Source organism: Branchiostoma lanceolatum, chromosome 11, assembly GCF_035083965.1.
Source record: "Branchiostoma lanceolatum isolate klBraLanc5 chromosome 11, klBraLanc5.hap2, whole genome shotgun sequence".
In the NCBI taxonomy this organism is placed as follows: Eukaryota; Metazoa; Chordata; class Leptocardii; order Amphioxiformes; family Branchiostomatidae; genus Branchiostoma; species Branchiostoma lanceolatum.
In genome coordinates, this window is record NC_089732.1 from 5,043,543 (window position 1) to 5,059,718 (window position 16,176).

General features: G+C 41.0%; 2 protein-coding genes across 8 annotated transcripts in view; one reads left to right on the top strand and one right to left on the bottom strand.

The window, feature by feature from the left end:
- Positions 1-6,744, top strand: part of LOC136445409 (receptor-type tyrosine-protein phosphatase S-like) — a 23,533-nt gene extending 16,789 nt beyond the window's left edge. For all 6 annotated transcript variants that reach the window (XM_066443402.1, XM_066443403.1, XM_066443404.1 and 3 more), the window contains 7 exons: positions 214-290; positions 729-863; positions 1,248-1,370; positions 1,630-1,683; positions 2,011-2,162; positions 2,655-2,790; positions 3,975-6,744. In XM_066443402.1, coding sequence (XP_066299499.1) covers positions 214-290; positions 729-863; positions 1,248-1,370; positions 1,630-1,683; positions 2,011-2,162; positions 2,655-2,790; positions 3,975-4,058 — 761 coding nt within the window. In that variant the 3' untranslated portion in view covers positions 4,059-6,744. The remainder of the gene's footprint in view (positions 1-213; positions 291-728; positions 864-1,247; positions 1,371-1,629; positions 1,684-2,010; positions 2,163-2,654; positions 2,791-3,974) is intronic.
- Positions 6,302-15,906, bottom strand: LOC136445410 (alpha-N-acetylgalactosaminide alpha-2,6-sialyltransferase 1-like). Of its 2 annotated transcripts, none has more exons than XM_066443410.1 (11): positions 15,728-15,906; positions 13,685-13,891; positions 13,215-13,372; positions 12,368-12,568; positions 11,789-11,956; positions 9,809-9,989; positions 8,981-9,137; positions 8,460-8,571; positions 8,108-8,214; positions 7,655-7,808; positions 6,302-7,205 (listed from the first exon to the last, which is right to left on the bottom strand). In XM_066443410.1, the coding sequence occupies exons 2-11, from the start codon at positions 13,860-13,862 to the stop codon at positions 7,029-7,031; spliced, it is 1,593 nt and encodes a 530-aa protein (XP_066299507.1). In that variant the 5' UTR covers positions 13,863-13,891; positions 15,728-15,906; the 3' UTR covers positions 6,302-7,028. The 2 variants fall into 2 exon arrangements, with proteins under 2 accessions (XP_066299507.1, XP_066299506.1); XM_066443409.1 differs by having other exon boundaries at positions 13,215-13,375.
- Between the last annotated feature and the right edge of the window lie 270 nt (positions 15,907-16,176).

A 16,176-nucleotide genomic window follows, 5' to 3' on the forward strand; every position in this document is an offset into this window, starting at 1 on the left:
GCCACAAGGAAAACTGGAATTTATGCTAAGGTCTTAAAAATTTAGTGTTTAGCTATGGGATTCTATAAAAGTCTTTCTGATTCATCATCCTATCATAATGTACGCTAGACACTATTCCCTCTCTGACTTTGTACATGATTAGTGTTTCCATGTATTGATTCTCTACGAAATCATTTGCAAGAAAGATTTTAAGATGTATTTTTCCATTTTCAGATGACACATCTCGAGTGTACATCACTCCAACTGTGGGTATGAAGAACTCAGACTACATCAATGCAGCCTTCGTCGATGTAAGTACTTATCTTTCTTGATCTGATTTCAATTACAATGTTATGTTTAACTTAGTATATAATTTGAATGTGGATATGAGTTTGTTTGTAAATAAAGTCAACTCTGTGAGGTAGAAATGTCCATGTACCAGCTTTTTGGCAATATTTACTTCCTTATGTTTTTGTTGTTGTTTCTAACCACACTGAAAGTGATGATAGAAGAAACTTATAGTGAAGGAAGGAAGATACGAATATTTTATCTATTTCTATCCTGTTCAACCAGGGTAGCCTGCTTCACTGGTGTGACCACTGCCACTGCTTTACAATAACAGTGAGGCATTAGGTCACAAATTACACAAAATAGCATACAATGGCATACAGTTACATGACAAACAAACAAACCAACAAACAAATTCAACGTCATCTTCAATCTTGGTTTGACTTCTGTGACTGTTGTAGGGGTACAGGGAGAAGGATGCCTACATCGCCACCCAAGGCCCCCTACCCAACACGGTAAACGACTTCTGGAGGATGGTTTGGGAATGGAAGTCCTGCTCTATCATCATGCTCACAGAGTTGGAGGAGAGGGGCCATGTTAGTGTTCTACTTTTCATCAGTACTACTCTACTCTAATACAGTAACTGTTGTGCAAAAGTTACTGCCTCTTCAACTGTTATTTCTGTTAGTTAGATTATCGTTTTATAAGTATGCTGATGCTGGATTTATGACCATGAATAAATCAACAGATAGATATAGGTTTCTGTTGTAATGATGGTATGGATGTTATATTGCCATAAGACTTTTTTTCTCAGATTATAAAGATAAAGACAATTGAAGCAAATGTTTTACAGATAAAGAAAGATGGCCAAGATGACAATTCAATTTAGTGCAGTATTACCTGGTAACCAAAATACATGCTCCTTATTACACTGTTTGCTCATTGCCATAACTTGTATTTTATCCCCCATGTTGTTACAGGAAAAGTGCCATAAGTACTGGCCAGGTGAAGTTGAGATGTACGGAGACATCTGTGTGGAGGCGAAGGGGGACAAAACCTTTCAGGACTACACTGTCCGCACTTTCCACATCACCAACACTAAGGTAGGCAGCCTGGTAGCCATCCTTCTCTAGCTCAGGTTTCCTCCTCTGATCGCTTCCATGCCAAAGATCTGACACAAGGGTTAGGGTTTTATAAGGTTCAACCCTTGGAGGCAAAATATTATTGTGTGTACCTAGGCTCTTCAGAAATATGGAAAAGAGACATCATAGCATAAAAGTATTATTAATAACTTCAAGTTGATCAGATTCTTTTCCTTTTGTAAAAGTGTTCTTTTATTCATAGTATTTTTGTTGCTTTCAGACACACAAGTTCCAAAAGCATGCTGAAGGGGAGGCAGAGGGGTTGCTGGAGAAGGTACAACTGTCAGGTTTTTCCATTTTCACTTAAAACATAGTTAAAAATCTGTCCATGTAAAGAGTGCAAACTGCAGCTGTTTCAATGATTCTCTTACCGTGAAAATGAAGTGTGCTGCTATGTAAACCTTAAGAACACGGAAGTAGCCATTTGGCACCCAGTTCCCTATTGTGGTTACAGACTCAGGCAGCAGGGAGAATGTAATACTCAATAGTAATAGATAGAAAAACAGGTGAAGCATGTCGCCTTGAAATGCAATGCCTGTAGAATGTGCTGCCTATTCATGACCGAAGTCCTGAAATTTTTTTAATTTCTTTCCCACAACAGAAGGCGTCCTGTCGCACAGTGCAGCAGTTCCACTTCCACGGCTGGCCGGAGATCGGCATCCCTTCAAACGCTGCCGGCATGTTGGACCTGATTGGTCAGGTGGAGAGGCAGCAGCAACAGTCTGGAAATGGACCAATCACAGTACACTGCAGGTAGGGAAGCCATCTTATTAACCAATCACATTTCCCTTCAGTAAGTGCTTCCATCTCATTAACCAATCACAGTAAACTGCAGGTAGGGGCAGCCATCTCATTAACCAATCACAGTACACTGCAGGTGGGTGCTTCCATCTCATTAACCAATCACAGGACACTGCAGGTAGATGCAGCCCTCTTATTAACCAATCACTGTTCAGCAAGATGTTTAATTTCATTGACCAATCACAGTGCAGGTTAGTGCATCATTTCAACTGACCAATCACTGCAAGCCGACACTGAGTGAGTTACCTATGGTGAAGAAAACAAGTAAATAAATGTCATATAGATTGTTGCATGGCAAAACCAATTTCATAAATATTCATTGAAGATGTTGTCTATTTTGCTTCTTTAATATGCTCCTCTTTCATGTAGAAGCTAAAGCAATATAGAACGTGCATGACGTGTATATTGATGACATAGTACTTATTTATTATATTTTCCTTGCAGTTCTGGTGCAGGCCGCACGGGGGCGTTCATAACCCTGAGCACAGTGATTGAGCGGGTGAAGGCAGAGGGCATCTGTGATGTCTTCCAAACTGTCAAGTCCATGAGATACCAGAGACCGCACATGGTGCAAACAGTGGTAAAGTACTCATTATTCCTTTCAGGCTCTTTAAATAGTCTGTGGGCATGTTTAAAGGGGCCAGAATTCTGCAGAATTATACCTTCTAATACTTATACCATCCAAATTGATGTTTTATTCCTCCAACTTGATGTTTATTTCTGCACATCATCTCTCTCTTCCTGCATATAGATAAATTCAGAATTCTGCCTCCAGTTCCCAGAATCCTGCCTCCAGTTCCCAGAATTCTGGCTTCATTTATCAGAATTTTGGCTCCAGTTCTCAGAATTCTGTCTCCAGTTCTCAGAATTTCTGTCTCCAGTTCTCACAATTTCTGTCTCCAGTTCTCACAATTTCTGTCTCCAGTCCTCACAATTTCTGTCTCCAGTTCTCACAATTTCTGTCTCCAGTTCTCACAATTTCTGTCTCCAGTTCTCACAATTTCTGTCTCCAGTTCTCACAATTTCTGTCTCCAGTTCTCACAATTTCTGTCTCCAGTTCTCACAATTTCTGTCTCCAGCTATCAGAATTCTGCCTCCAGTCTCAGAATTCTGCCTCCAGCTATCAGAATTCTGCCTCCAGCTATCAGAATTCTGCCTCCAGCTATCAGAATTCTGCCTCCAGCTATCAGAATTCTGCCTCCAGCTATCAGAATGCTGGCTCAATTTATCAGATTTCTGCAGAATCGGGCTAGTCCCCAGAGGGTTATCAATAGCTGCTACATATTCTTGACTTCATTTTCACATACCAGATGTGATATTAAGCCATTCAGGTTTGATTGCTGAAATGTGGGAGGTAGTCCCAAGTCAAACTAGAATTGGCAAATTAAACTGGAGGCTGTTATATGATATGCCACTCGAAAAGGTTAACATCAGTAGACGAAGGTATTGGGTAGTGGAACTCTAGTTTCAGAATGGTTTTTAAGACTCAAAGTGTAGCTCTAATAAGGAAAGACTTAGATGACCATGGGGTATATAAGATATTTTTCTGTTTTCAATTTTTTGAATGCATGCATGTTAGGACAACTATTATTAGTAAATACAAGTGGTTGTTGTTGCCCCCACAATAGCTTTACTGTATAAATAACACAGTTTGGGCCTTAATTGTGAAAAGGCCTTTAGCCATATATGCATGTATGCAAAATATAATTGTTATGATATCAACAAAAAGGCTGTATAAATGGTTGTTGTTTCTCCCTGCAATAGGAACAGTACCAGTTCATCTACCAGGCAGTGTTGGAGTACCTGGACAGTTTCACTCTCTATGCAAACTTTAAGGACCTACAATAGCCTGGTTTGTGTAACACTGAAGCTGTACTGTTCAGGGCTGTAATCCACTCGAGGTCCATGTCCGCAGAGTCTGTGGACAAAGACTTCTAACTCTGGGAACTGTTCCCAAAAAATAGAACCACTGATGACAGGCTTGTATAAGAGTCACCGTGGAAACTTGGAACTGCGACATACCAACCCATAGCCACCATAAGCTTGAACTTTAAAATAATCAACTTTCAGTTGATAATGTTAGTAATAATAGTAGGTCTGGTACCTTGGCTTACATGTACACGTAGCAATCCAGCATCTAGAGCTATACAGTTACTGTAGCAAATCTATGATCCAAGAAAATAATGAAGAAGGTTGCCACAGGGAATCTATTTGAAAGCTGAAATCTCTCTCTACTATTTGGTGTGGAAAGTTTTTACAGTGGAAACATTCCAATCCAGTGTTTTGGGACCAAACTTGTATTGCTATATGTTGTTGAGCAGGCAACACAGGCACCCAGTTGCCCCATAGGTATGTGTGTGTGTGTGTGTGTGTGGGGGGGGGGGTATCCTGACAAAGGAGCTGTCAATATGTAGTGGTTGCATATCCCTGTTGTCTGGCTTAGTGCAGAGAGTTTTCAACAGGAGCTGAAATGTGTTACTAGAAGGAGGAGAATAATGGAAAAGGGTCCAATGTTTTAGCATCATGGTCATACATGTACTCTACAAGCCCTTCCATTCTAAGGGATGTTTGGTACATATAGCATAGAGTTAGAAGGACCACTGTCACCTAGATCCAAGAATCATGAAACTGACATCAAATGGCAAGAATTTGGCTTTTGGTCTGAGACCTCTGGCTTGCAACGCCTTTAGAGTGTTAAAAAAGAACATATTGCAAAAGGTGGAAGTGGAGCTACATGTATGAAAGTTTGAGCTTTGGACTTAAGTTTGAGTGGGTTGAAGTACTTCTTCAGATGCAATGATAGCAAAAGGGAGTTTTGATTTTTGAGATGAAGTGGCCCAGAATGTTTTACACTAGTGACAGTGAAGCTAGTTACATGAACTTGGGACAAGTGCAAGGTAAAAATGTGCCTGTGACAAAGTGGAAAGTTGTATTTTTTCAAGTGCAAAATCTACAATCAACTATTATTTTAACGATGAGGTGGAAGATTTTTTATGATAGTTTTGAAAAGTTAACAGTAAATTATCCATTATTTCATCTTCAGAACCAAATGATTTTTCTTTCATTTTAGTCCAAACTTCTATTCTAACCTTTAAAAATGAAGTTTTACACAAAACAGACAATCTTTTAGTTAATATTCTTATACACCTGTTATTCAAAGTATTATTCCCGGGATGAGCACATTAGTAGTGTTAAAAAACGATTGCAAAATGTTATTTTCATGGCTCTTTTTTTCAAAGAGAGATGTAGAAAAAGGAAGAAACAGACAAAAGATTTATATTGATGTAAGTATATAACTTATGTATTCCCTGAGGAGCTTTAAGTTCATGTATTTTTCTTCATTTTTTTCTGATTTGATACAAAAAAAATAATGGAACCAAGATAATAATGAATTGGGCCCAAAGAATACACAAAGTTGCAAAACCCTGTGCATTGTAAATACTTGTGCCGGCACTAGGGTTGCTCTGTGGATGATCATGATATTGTATAAGTCCTTGAATGGTTATTTGTGCCATTGTAAGATATCTATGTGCCTTAGGGTAGATACATGTACATGTATGTGGTCGGAAGAGTGTGAAATCAGATTGTGGAGAAAACGGTTTAAATTTGTAACTCACATGTAGGTCTCAGCCAATCAGATTGCCTGTGTGAGACATGGAACAGGCTCATTGGTCAGACTTATAGAGCACAGTTTTCATTTGTCAGAATGACAAAACCAATCAGAAAGCCAGTTTGACAAATATAGCATGCTCATTGGCTGGACACAAGGGGAATTTTAGTGGCTTACTAGTGGCTGGCTCAATCACAACTGTTATGTTCTGTGTCAATGTCCAAAGGTCAAGTTGAATGTACATAATAAGCTTTTTGTACTTGCGACTCCTATAGCTGGAAAGGTGTATCATTAAGTGGTCCAAATCGACCAATTTGAGGTCTTATATGCTGTACTTGGTATCGCAATACTGATGACAATGTCAGGGTTTGGGGACCATTTGTGGTGTGTCTTAGTCATTTATATACATGCAATCACCCAATCATGATATTACAACACATTTACATGTATACAATATACCAAGGATATAGTCACAACGATATGAGTTCAATTGTGTGTATATTTACTGACAATCACATTTTTATCCAGATATATTCTATCTCACTTATTGTAATATATGACTTTTAATTTTGTTATGGCTTATCTGCAATATACAATATGGCTGAATATTTGTATTTTCCACATGTAATTGTATATTATATTAAGGTTCTGGACCAAAATAAATGCACAATGTTTTAGCCACTTTTTTTTAATAGAAATGGCACTGAATGCTGTTGGTATTGACAAATCGGGATCCTATATGTCCCAATGTTATTGGTGTATTTTACCATTTTTGTATCTACAAGACATGGAGCTTGGTTTGAACTCGTTTGTTGCATCTTCTAAAGTACGTCGTTGGAAAAGCAAATGTGATACCTTACACCACTCTATACGGATTTACACTTTTGTTACGAAATATATGAAATAAATGAATAATCGATGAGACTCCAACTTCTGTTTTTTTTCATGACCAGTAGATAATGTCGGGACGATTGAGAATGCTCTCAAACGAGTCAAATGTCAAATATTTCCCCCAAAATCGCGTGATGCTAGCACAACGTTTACGCATAGACTCTCTGACAGTGATTGAAGATGCTCTCAGTTGAGCCTCATCAAATGTTTTCCCATGAATTGCGTGATGCTAGTATATGTACAAAGTTTACGTATAAACTTAAAAGTCTTTGACAGTGTCTTTGTATGAAATCTTCAAGCTCTTGTTACATCTCATGTCATCTGTTGGTGTCCCGTTTCCACCAGTTGATGATGCCGTCGTGGTGCAGCCGGTCCCAGACGAGCCGCTCGTTGGTGCTGTTGTGGACCGTGCCCTTGTCCGTGTGCTCGTGGAAGGTGGAGTCGTAGTAGTGCGCGGAGAACCGGGGGTCGTACCCGAACCCGTAAATATCCACCTGTGGGCATGGATGGGGAGAGAGAAGGATATAATACTGACAATACTAATACTGACAAAATCTGTTTAACCATTATGTATGGAAAGTCACTTATTTTTGGCAATTATTCAGCGTTGATATAGTTCTTGGTTACAGATGAGCAAATTCGGCGGCAAGATACTTTTTGATATTCTAAGCGTTTTTCAAGTATCTTAAATCGGAAAAGTTTTTTTATAGATTTTAGGTAAAATTCATACATCTGTAACTGTTAGGCTCTTGTTAAAAACTGATACTGAATCTCCTTTCTTTGCCTATTTCATATAATTCAATAGGCTGTTTGTTACACTAAGATCAAGCAACTTCGTCGACTTCTGTCCAAGCATTTACTACAACCCAGCTGCAGCCAGGGCCACATTTACGTAGCACCGTACTCACAAGGGATGTAGATAAAGACAAGCAACCAAACAAACCTTGTCACACATGTGCACGGCTGTAAAGACGAGCATGGCGCCGGTGGTGGGGCGGCCCCCGGTGTGGTTCAGGTATGCCACGTGGATGTAACGCAGGAAGTCGGGATGGAAGAATTTTAACTGCTGCCCACGGATCTTCGGGTTACGGACCGACCTGGAGGAAACAATATCGGTTGGATACCTTTATAGAAACGGGACATCTGAGTGTATGTAAACTGACATCTACGCATTTCGTCTTTTTTTCTCATTTCTAATAGGTGCAATGAGAACATACATACAAGCACATCACACGCACACACATGAAGCAGTAGCAAAAATAGCTTATAGCTAAGCAATAGCTTATAGCAAGGAACACCAGGGCATCCTACTCTTCACGATAAGTTTGTTGGGTTCTTTTAACTTCTAACTCATATTCAAGTTATTTTCAGGTATGAATAGAACTTTCCGGCTCACCAGTATCTGTTGTTGGCCTTGATTTTGGGCATGGGTTCGCCTTCCACCACCGCGATGATGTAGTCGATGTCGTACTGCTTAAACCCCGCATAAAGGTAGACAACACTCTGTGGGAAGGGAAAAAGAGAAAGTGTTTTACAAGTTGATACGGGGTCATGAGATTGTCCATGGCGCCCCTGTCTGACTGACTTGCGTGGACTGTAGTCGACCTACCGTTTCGCGCATTCGTACCGGTGTTCTAAAGCTCACTATGTTTCATCGCTTAGTTTAGTGTTTTAATGATGAGTTTATACTGCCCTAGAGCAGTTTAATAGCAAAGGCGCCCTTCTTGGATATAAAAAAGCTTCCTTACGTCTTTGTCGCCCAGCAGATGCACGAAGTTGGACTCCGGGTAGAAGGTGTAGAACGTGGTTTTGTTCCCAATGTCTGGCCAGTACTCGGAGTTCGTCATTGCCTTGTTCAACCTGGAAAATGATAAACACATTAGTAAGACTTTCCTATCTATCATAACAATTATGCAAGCTTTATGAAAGATAAATGTAAAACATTGCCATTTGACAAAGAGACAGACTCAATCTGCCGTTTTTTTAGATTCAGAAATAAAATAATCTAAGAAAAAAAGTTATTACTACATAACATTTAATCAAATATTGAATCATTGCTTGCTCATCGTGTCTCAAGAAAAGTTGCATTTTTTAAAGGTACGAAAACATTTTCTTGCATGGCTAATCGTCAATGAATTAATGGCTATCTGTGATCAAGGAGTTTGATTTTGGTGTAATAACAGGGTCCTTCCTATACAAACAAAGTCTTTTTGATATTATGTATAAAACTCATAGTCATCTAATGTAAGTTTCATGAAGACAAAATCACCTGAACACATAGTCGTGTTTGTCGATCTCTTTCCCCATCCCTGCTCCTTTCAGGTCACCGCTAGACCCCACCACTGCGCATGTCAAGCACCTTTTGCGGTAGTCACCATGGATGTCGTCATTGGTGAAGTTGTCGTTGTGCACTAATCGCGCCATGACTGCAATCATACAACAGAACCAGGCGGAAAAACGTTTTAGCAGATGTACATGGTTCCCATTTACTGACATGTATGATAAAATTGGATAAGCAAAGCGTTCAATAAATCTATTGTTGGAGATAATTACATAAACGTTTAGCTGTCAAAAGTACGTATTTCCTCAAATAACATCTCGACTAAGCTTTTCCCGACAAACGAAAAGTCCTCGCCCCTGTCAGAAAAGCTAACCGGTCAGAAAACTTTACAATCGTCCGACCACTACCATCTGTTTAGAGAAGCAGAATTAAAGTGTAATTTCCAACACAAAAATCGGACAACCCCAAATTTTGGACAGTCCAACTCCAGTCTTTGTCAAGGAATGAGATTCCTTGACAAATTTCTCTGTTATTCCTTGACAAAGGCTGGAGTTGGATGGTCTAAAATTTGGGTAAACCAATTCTTTTGTTGAAAACTGCAGTTCAACTTTGCTTCAGAATGATCTCTACCAGCACAGACGAGCTTTCAATCTGTTCAGAGATTGTGGATCTCTGACACTATTACGTCACCATAGTCCGCCCAGGCTCGAATACTGGAGAGGTCACTTCAGTGCCGCTGTCTTAGTGGCAGAAACAACACACACACCATAGTCTTTCGAGACTGACGGCTGCCAACAATTACGTCACTGTACATACCGTCCCGTTTCTGTGCGCCGAAGCCGAACGGCAGTCCGTAGTGACGTAGTTTCTGGAAGATGTACGGGTTGTCGATATCCTCCGCGTCCATGAACAGCTTCAGGTCGTCCATGTACCGCTCAGAGAACCAGGGCGACTCCGGCAGGTTCCTGGAGATGGAATCGTCCATGTCCTCGCAGTCCTGTGTTGTAAGTATACACATGTTAGATGTTGCTTGAGTAACTGTTTTTGGCACATGTTAGATGGTATCGTCTAGTCTAAGGCAAATTTGTCTTGGACTTGGAGAAATGTTTTCCAGCCAAAAACACATAGTGGAGTCGACTGGTTGACTGACTGGGCTTTTATTGGACACGAGATCGAGTTTGATTACTGGCTAAACGTTGTGTCCTTGAGAAAGACACTTAACACTACTTTTCTTACTCCATGGGTACCTCACTTCGGTTGGGGAGGTGAAAGGCAGTGGAAGGACTAGGATGGGCTCCGCCTTCAATGACTTGCCATGCGCCAAGCTTGACACAGCGGATTAATAATCTATTGCCCCCACGGCCTCAAAAAGGCTGTAGGACTACCTGTACTTTTTTTTACATTTTTTTACACTACAAATAGTAATAACTAGAGTTCCACGAACACATTATCTTCGCCAAATAATCAAGGCTTATCATGGAGAGTGATTAATATTTACATACTTATCACACCCTGCATATTTGATCATGCACCATACCATTTGGAAGTTATGATGGGGCGAATGAGTCCAGTCTAGATATATACACATTTTGAAAGACATAGTACATGTGACTTTTCCGCACCTAGCAGTGGTGCAGTTTTGGTACAGTGTACTCTCCAAGCAGAGGACTGGGTCTGGCTGGTTTTTGACGTGTTTTTAGGTGTTTTTGTCAGGCTTTCTATTTTGTCCCCTTTTAGTTATGTCGCCAACCGTGTTGAACAAAAATGCCTGAACTGAACACGTTAAAAACCAGCTGGACCCACAACTCTGCTTGGAGAATAGTGGGTGCCCCATCTGTTTATTTATTTGACCTACATGAACGTTTATGCAAGGCCATCTGTTTACATGACCTGACACTGTCCAATGCCCCATAATGAAATGCAGTGGGTTAACAAACTTTCCTTAATAATTATGCAAATTATCTCCTGATTTGCATTATTAGTCATTGATTATGTAAAGCACCATCTGAGCTCTCTACATACCAAACATCACGACGATCTGGCGACCCCTTCTCAAGTTATTCATGTCCGAATGTCAAAACAAAAACACCCACTGCAGTTCTGAAAAAGCCGATAGGGGGCCCAAATTTACAGAACTTACTTTCTGTGGCATGAACTACCTACCACACAAAAATCATGACCATAGCACTTTCAGAAAATATGCCCCTAAATTTTGAAGTTCCGCTGCAGTACCTTAGGTACCCGCTAGAAAGCCCATTATCGAACTTGACCTTCCTTTCTGTAAACCCTACCCATCCACCAAATATCATACACATCCATCAACAGGTTCTTGAGTTATCCTGGCGACATACAAATACACATCCACACAAAGCCCGCTGCAGTTCCACCGGAAAATGCCAGGGGAATCATTTTTGAACTTGACCTCTGTGTCCACAACATCTACACACCTGCAAAAATTCATGAAGATCCATCAACGTTTCTGTCACTTTTTTTGCCTACATACAAACACATAAAAATGCAAAGTCCGCTGCAGTACCGTTGAAAAACGCAAGGTGAACCATTTTCGAACTTAAGTTTCCTTTGCACAACCACTACACACCTACCAAAAATCATAAAGATTCATTGAAGCTTTGTTGAGTTATGCTCCTGACATACATACAGACCCACCCAACAGATTTTTCAACCGAAAACATAATCTTCTCCGAGTACAAGTACTCGGCGAAGATAATGAGGATAGTAGTACGTTTGATATGAGACTTTCGATTTCTTTTGCACAACTAAAACACATGAACGTACCGAAAAGCTGTACTTGTCGTCCCTCTCGTACCCCATCTTCCACAGCTTGGCTCTCCTCTCGAACGGCAGTTTCTCATCGGCCTTCCGTAAGTACGACACCGCCCGGGCGATCTGCTCCATCCGCTCCTGACTCAGCTTCGGCTTCGGTGGAGGTTTGTCTGCAGCACCCTAAGGTGAGACATACAGACTGTTTAATGCAAGGTCTGTTTGCATCATCAACTGTACCTCCCAAATTCGGTGGAGGCTTGCCTGCAGCACCCTTAGGTAGGAAATACAGACTGTTTAATGCAAGCTCTGTTTGCATCATCGACCGTACCGAACAAGATCTTGTCTTGATGACAAATCATCAAGAGTGTTCAACAGTTGCTAACTGAAGTATTCTCAGGTTGAAGTTTAAGTTTAAGTTTCTCTCTTCAAATCATTGTGATAACTTATACTACAGTAACCTTTAAAGATGCTCGAGAAGGAAATCTTCCACGAGTTTATAAAGTTTCATGCATATCCATCCATCCATCCATCCATCCTTTGTATTCAGTCGTACACCCTTGTGTGGCATATCCTCTCTAAGCTATCATTCACCTCTCCCAGATGGCCCATCTCTTCTTCTTTTTCCTGTTTCTGTAGTTTCTCCAGACGTTTCTCCTCCTCCTGTTTCGCCTTCTCCTGTTCCTTGGCCTTCTTCTCTGCCTTCCTCTTTATTCTTATGTTCTTGTGAAGTTTCTCCGCGCTCTGCTCGGACAGGAGGATGATGTCGATCTTGTGGAGAAAGGATGACGCAACCTGAAACGGGAAGGAAAAAGAAAACTTTGTTGTAAACGTTCTAAAGGATTATCGTATCACTATGTGTGCCGAAGACTTCATCTTGGAAAACTGCCTATTGCCAGGATATGTTTTTCACTTGTGACGACCTTGTATACCTGACTGACAGAAGTTATACATGTAAGTTATAACTTCGCATACTGTCCTGTCATCTCTACGTTTATGCACTGGCCTTTCACACAGAACACACAGAAGCCAACTTGGTATCTAGAAGGTGTTCGAATGGATCACTGCACGAAATGGCCTCGTATCCCGGCGTATACGTACAGGGATTCCTCCGGAAATATTCCATATCCCGGTGCGGATTTAGCGTATCCGTTAAAACTAGCGGATACGCTAAATCCGCACCGGCATATGGAATATTTCCGGAGGAATCCCTGTACGTATACGCCGGAATACGAGGCCATTTCGTGCAGTGGATAGTGCTATTTTATCAGTGGACATCATCCTTGCAGTATCCTGTAATCTGTGCACAAAACTGTGTTCTCCTCAACGACTCACGGCCTTTGTGCATAAGAACATTTATTAAATTCTTCAGTGTAATGTTTTGCGACCACAAAACCAATTTGATTTGAAACATAAACCTACAACAAATGACGTAACTCACCTTGTCCCCCGCGCCTGCGCGTTGGAACTCCTGCACGACCTTCTTGATCTCGCTGAGTTTCTCTGCCGCCCTGTCCACACTCATCTCAGGGTACCCGGCAATCCGTGCGATCTGCAGCAGCTTCCGCACAGGGTCCTCACGGCGGCCATCTTCCGCGGCTGCTGAAATTAGTGAATTTTGTAAGATCATCGGATATAACAGGCAAATAGTAGTGGACAACCTCAAATCAACCGTTCACGCTCACGCCATATCTTCAGGAAAGACCATGTAGCCGCATAATTCCCGTTGATATAGATTTATAAAAGCCGCACACACAAGGCCAAGTCGAAACTAGTCAGTGTGGTATTGAATAAAGTTCTAAACCGTAAACGGGAACTATGCGGCTACAGTGTCTTTTCTGAAGATATATCTTGAAGTAGACCGTTCATATATATTGCATATGACGACAGAAAGCTTGACAACGCACTCACTTCCATCCTTGTCCGAGGGAAACAAGTCCCAAATGCTAACATCTTTCAACTCCATTTTCCCGTCCATGTTCTTTTCCACCTTATTCTCAGAGACGATCAGATGAATCAAATAGAGGGACAAGCCGATTGAAGCAGTCAGGGCCACCAAGATCCGGGTATTCGGACGAATCACCAACATGTTGAACTGCGTGTATCATATCATCGGCTCTGAAAGGGACAAACATTCGGGTTAGAGTTACAAGCCGCTGTATAAGTATAAGTCTATTGATACCTTACATTTCGTTCCTCTTCGTTTATGAAAAATTAGTCTATAAGAAAATTAATCTAATCAGGTTAGGATGTTTGGCCTAGAACCCAGAAGTCCTGGGTTCGAAACTCCTGACATGCCAGCGATGTTGTGCTATTGACAATGGCACTTTACACGAACTTCCTCACTCAGTCAGTGGAAAGAAATGGTTGTGCTCCACCTTCCAATGCCATGCCCTAGACACAATGGATAACATCCCACTGCCCATACTGCCTAAAAGAGACTATGGGACTACCTTTACCTTTTAAGAACATCTTTTATGGACGCATCTCACATTCAAATATTCAGGACCCTGATGTCTGCTCTGAATTCAGCTGGCTCCCACTCGTAAAATCACTATCACACTTCACTCCACCATTGAACTTCCATCGTAAGAATATCGATCGTTATGAGGACTTACACATGACAATTTACGACTTAATAAGTCGGTACAATTATATATCATTTATTTCTATCAATAGTCTTGGCCACAGGGATTATCATTGAGCAAATCATTTCCTTTTTTGCCGCAGAAGCCTTCAAACATTGAACCCAAAGTGTGTGATGACAAGATTAGATTCAACAAAGGTCAACTGCGACGTCACACTGGTTGCGTGCGTGGATAGAGTCCCGCGAGAATCCATCTAAAGCACCCTGAAAGTCTATAATTGTATTCAGTCATGACATCTTACTATAGAAGGAATATGATAAAAGATAGGTGCGTTTTAGATCACCAGATTATTCTAAAAAATTGGTTATCGCTAGAATATAGACATGAAGTTTCCAATGCTTCTACACCAAAAATAAAACAACAAAAAATAACCTTTGACATCATATCAGTGTGTAAAAAGGGTAGCTTTTGACCTGTCATACTTCACTTCCTGTCACTATGTGGTGAGACGTGTCTATTATAATAGACCAACTGGACACACATTGACAAGCAAACAGACACGACGGAAACAAAACATCCGTACACAGAGGTAACAAAGCAACAACACCCGAATTTACAGGTCATTGCGCACATCGCGTGTTACAGTCCCCTTAGGCGACTGCAGTCTGACCTATCTTTCACGTATAATTAAACAAGATGACTGACATTACAGCACTACTCGACTCATAGGAAAACATAGCAATGGTAGCTAGCACTGAGCACATTCTTCCCTTCCGTGTACTGGGTAGATAATTTGGCACCACCATGTTAGGCAGGGTGTATAATAGCAGACAACACTTGTCGTCTAAGGTCTAAGACAACGTTCCATGTTAACTGGATATCGGTAGCAGTGTTGTTCATTGTAGCATGATTACAGATCATATGCACAAGGGAGTATCTAACTTGTCTTCCAGCACAGCACAGAGTGAATCTTACAATCTAAAGTCAGCGATAGAATTCAATATTTTTGATCCCAGAGTTTCCCCTTAGTGATTGTGAGTTTTTGTGCAGTGCCTGTCATGTCAACAATTCTGAAATTTTTGGGTGTCGTTTTTACGATCTGTACGATCTTTTTAGTGAGGCTATGGCAGAACCTTTCGTCCACAAAGATATATGACAACCTTTTCCATAACAAGACAGACGAATTTCGCACGACACCTGCACAACACACCCACGACTGCCCCAAGTACTTCCTACATTTGCTGTCGCAAACATGCAGTATTACGTGGGTGACATGGATTTCAAACACGTACAATTGTATAGAACTCGAGGTCTCAGACGATGCAGAAACGAATAACAAACACTTGAGATGATGAGAGTTACATACCTGTACAGGTAGCCGTTACCATGGTAACGGCAGGTGAGTCAACTGACAGACGACAGTTCCCTTGGAAGTCTATTTTGACACGAATGCCCGAAAACACATTCAACAAAACACTGTATGACAGGTATTGTCCACGTTGGCCGCTGCCATATTTGTCGACCCCTTTCCCGCGATCTTGTCAAACAGGTTTCGAGATTTATAGGAATGTGCCATTATGATTAGTGGGGTGTGCGCAGAAATGCATATATGATTTTTCTATGCTTCACCTACACCAAGGAGCTAAACCTCCTTGCCTACACTGACTTGAACAACGCTTGTTTACTGTAGTTTTTTTTGTCCACTAGATGTTATGTGAATATTTGCGGTGTTTTTCTTTTTGTTTATGTCAGAACCTCCTTGATTTATGACACACCTTTACCGGTCACTTCACAACGGGGGGTCACAAACCTCCA

Excerpts from the sequence above, each read along its gene's own strand:
- LOC136445410 (XM_066443409.1), bottom strand. The coding sequence starts at position 13,862 with ATGTTGGTGATTCGTCCGAATACCCGGATCTTGGTGGCCCTGACTGCT. Across the intron at positions 9,138-9,808 it reads CGGCGCACAGAAACGGGACG|TCATGGCGCGATTAGTGCAC; the intron begins GTATGTACAGTG and ends GTATGATTGCAG. Across the intron at positions 8,572-8,980 it reads AAACACGACTATGTGTTCAG|GTTGAACAAGGCAATGACGA; the intron begins GTGATTTTGTCT and ends ATCATTTTCCAG.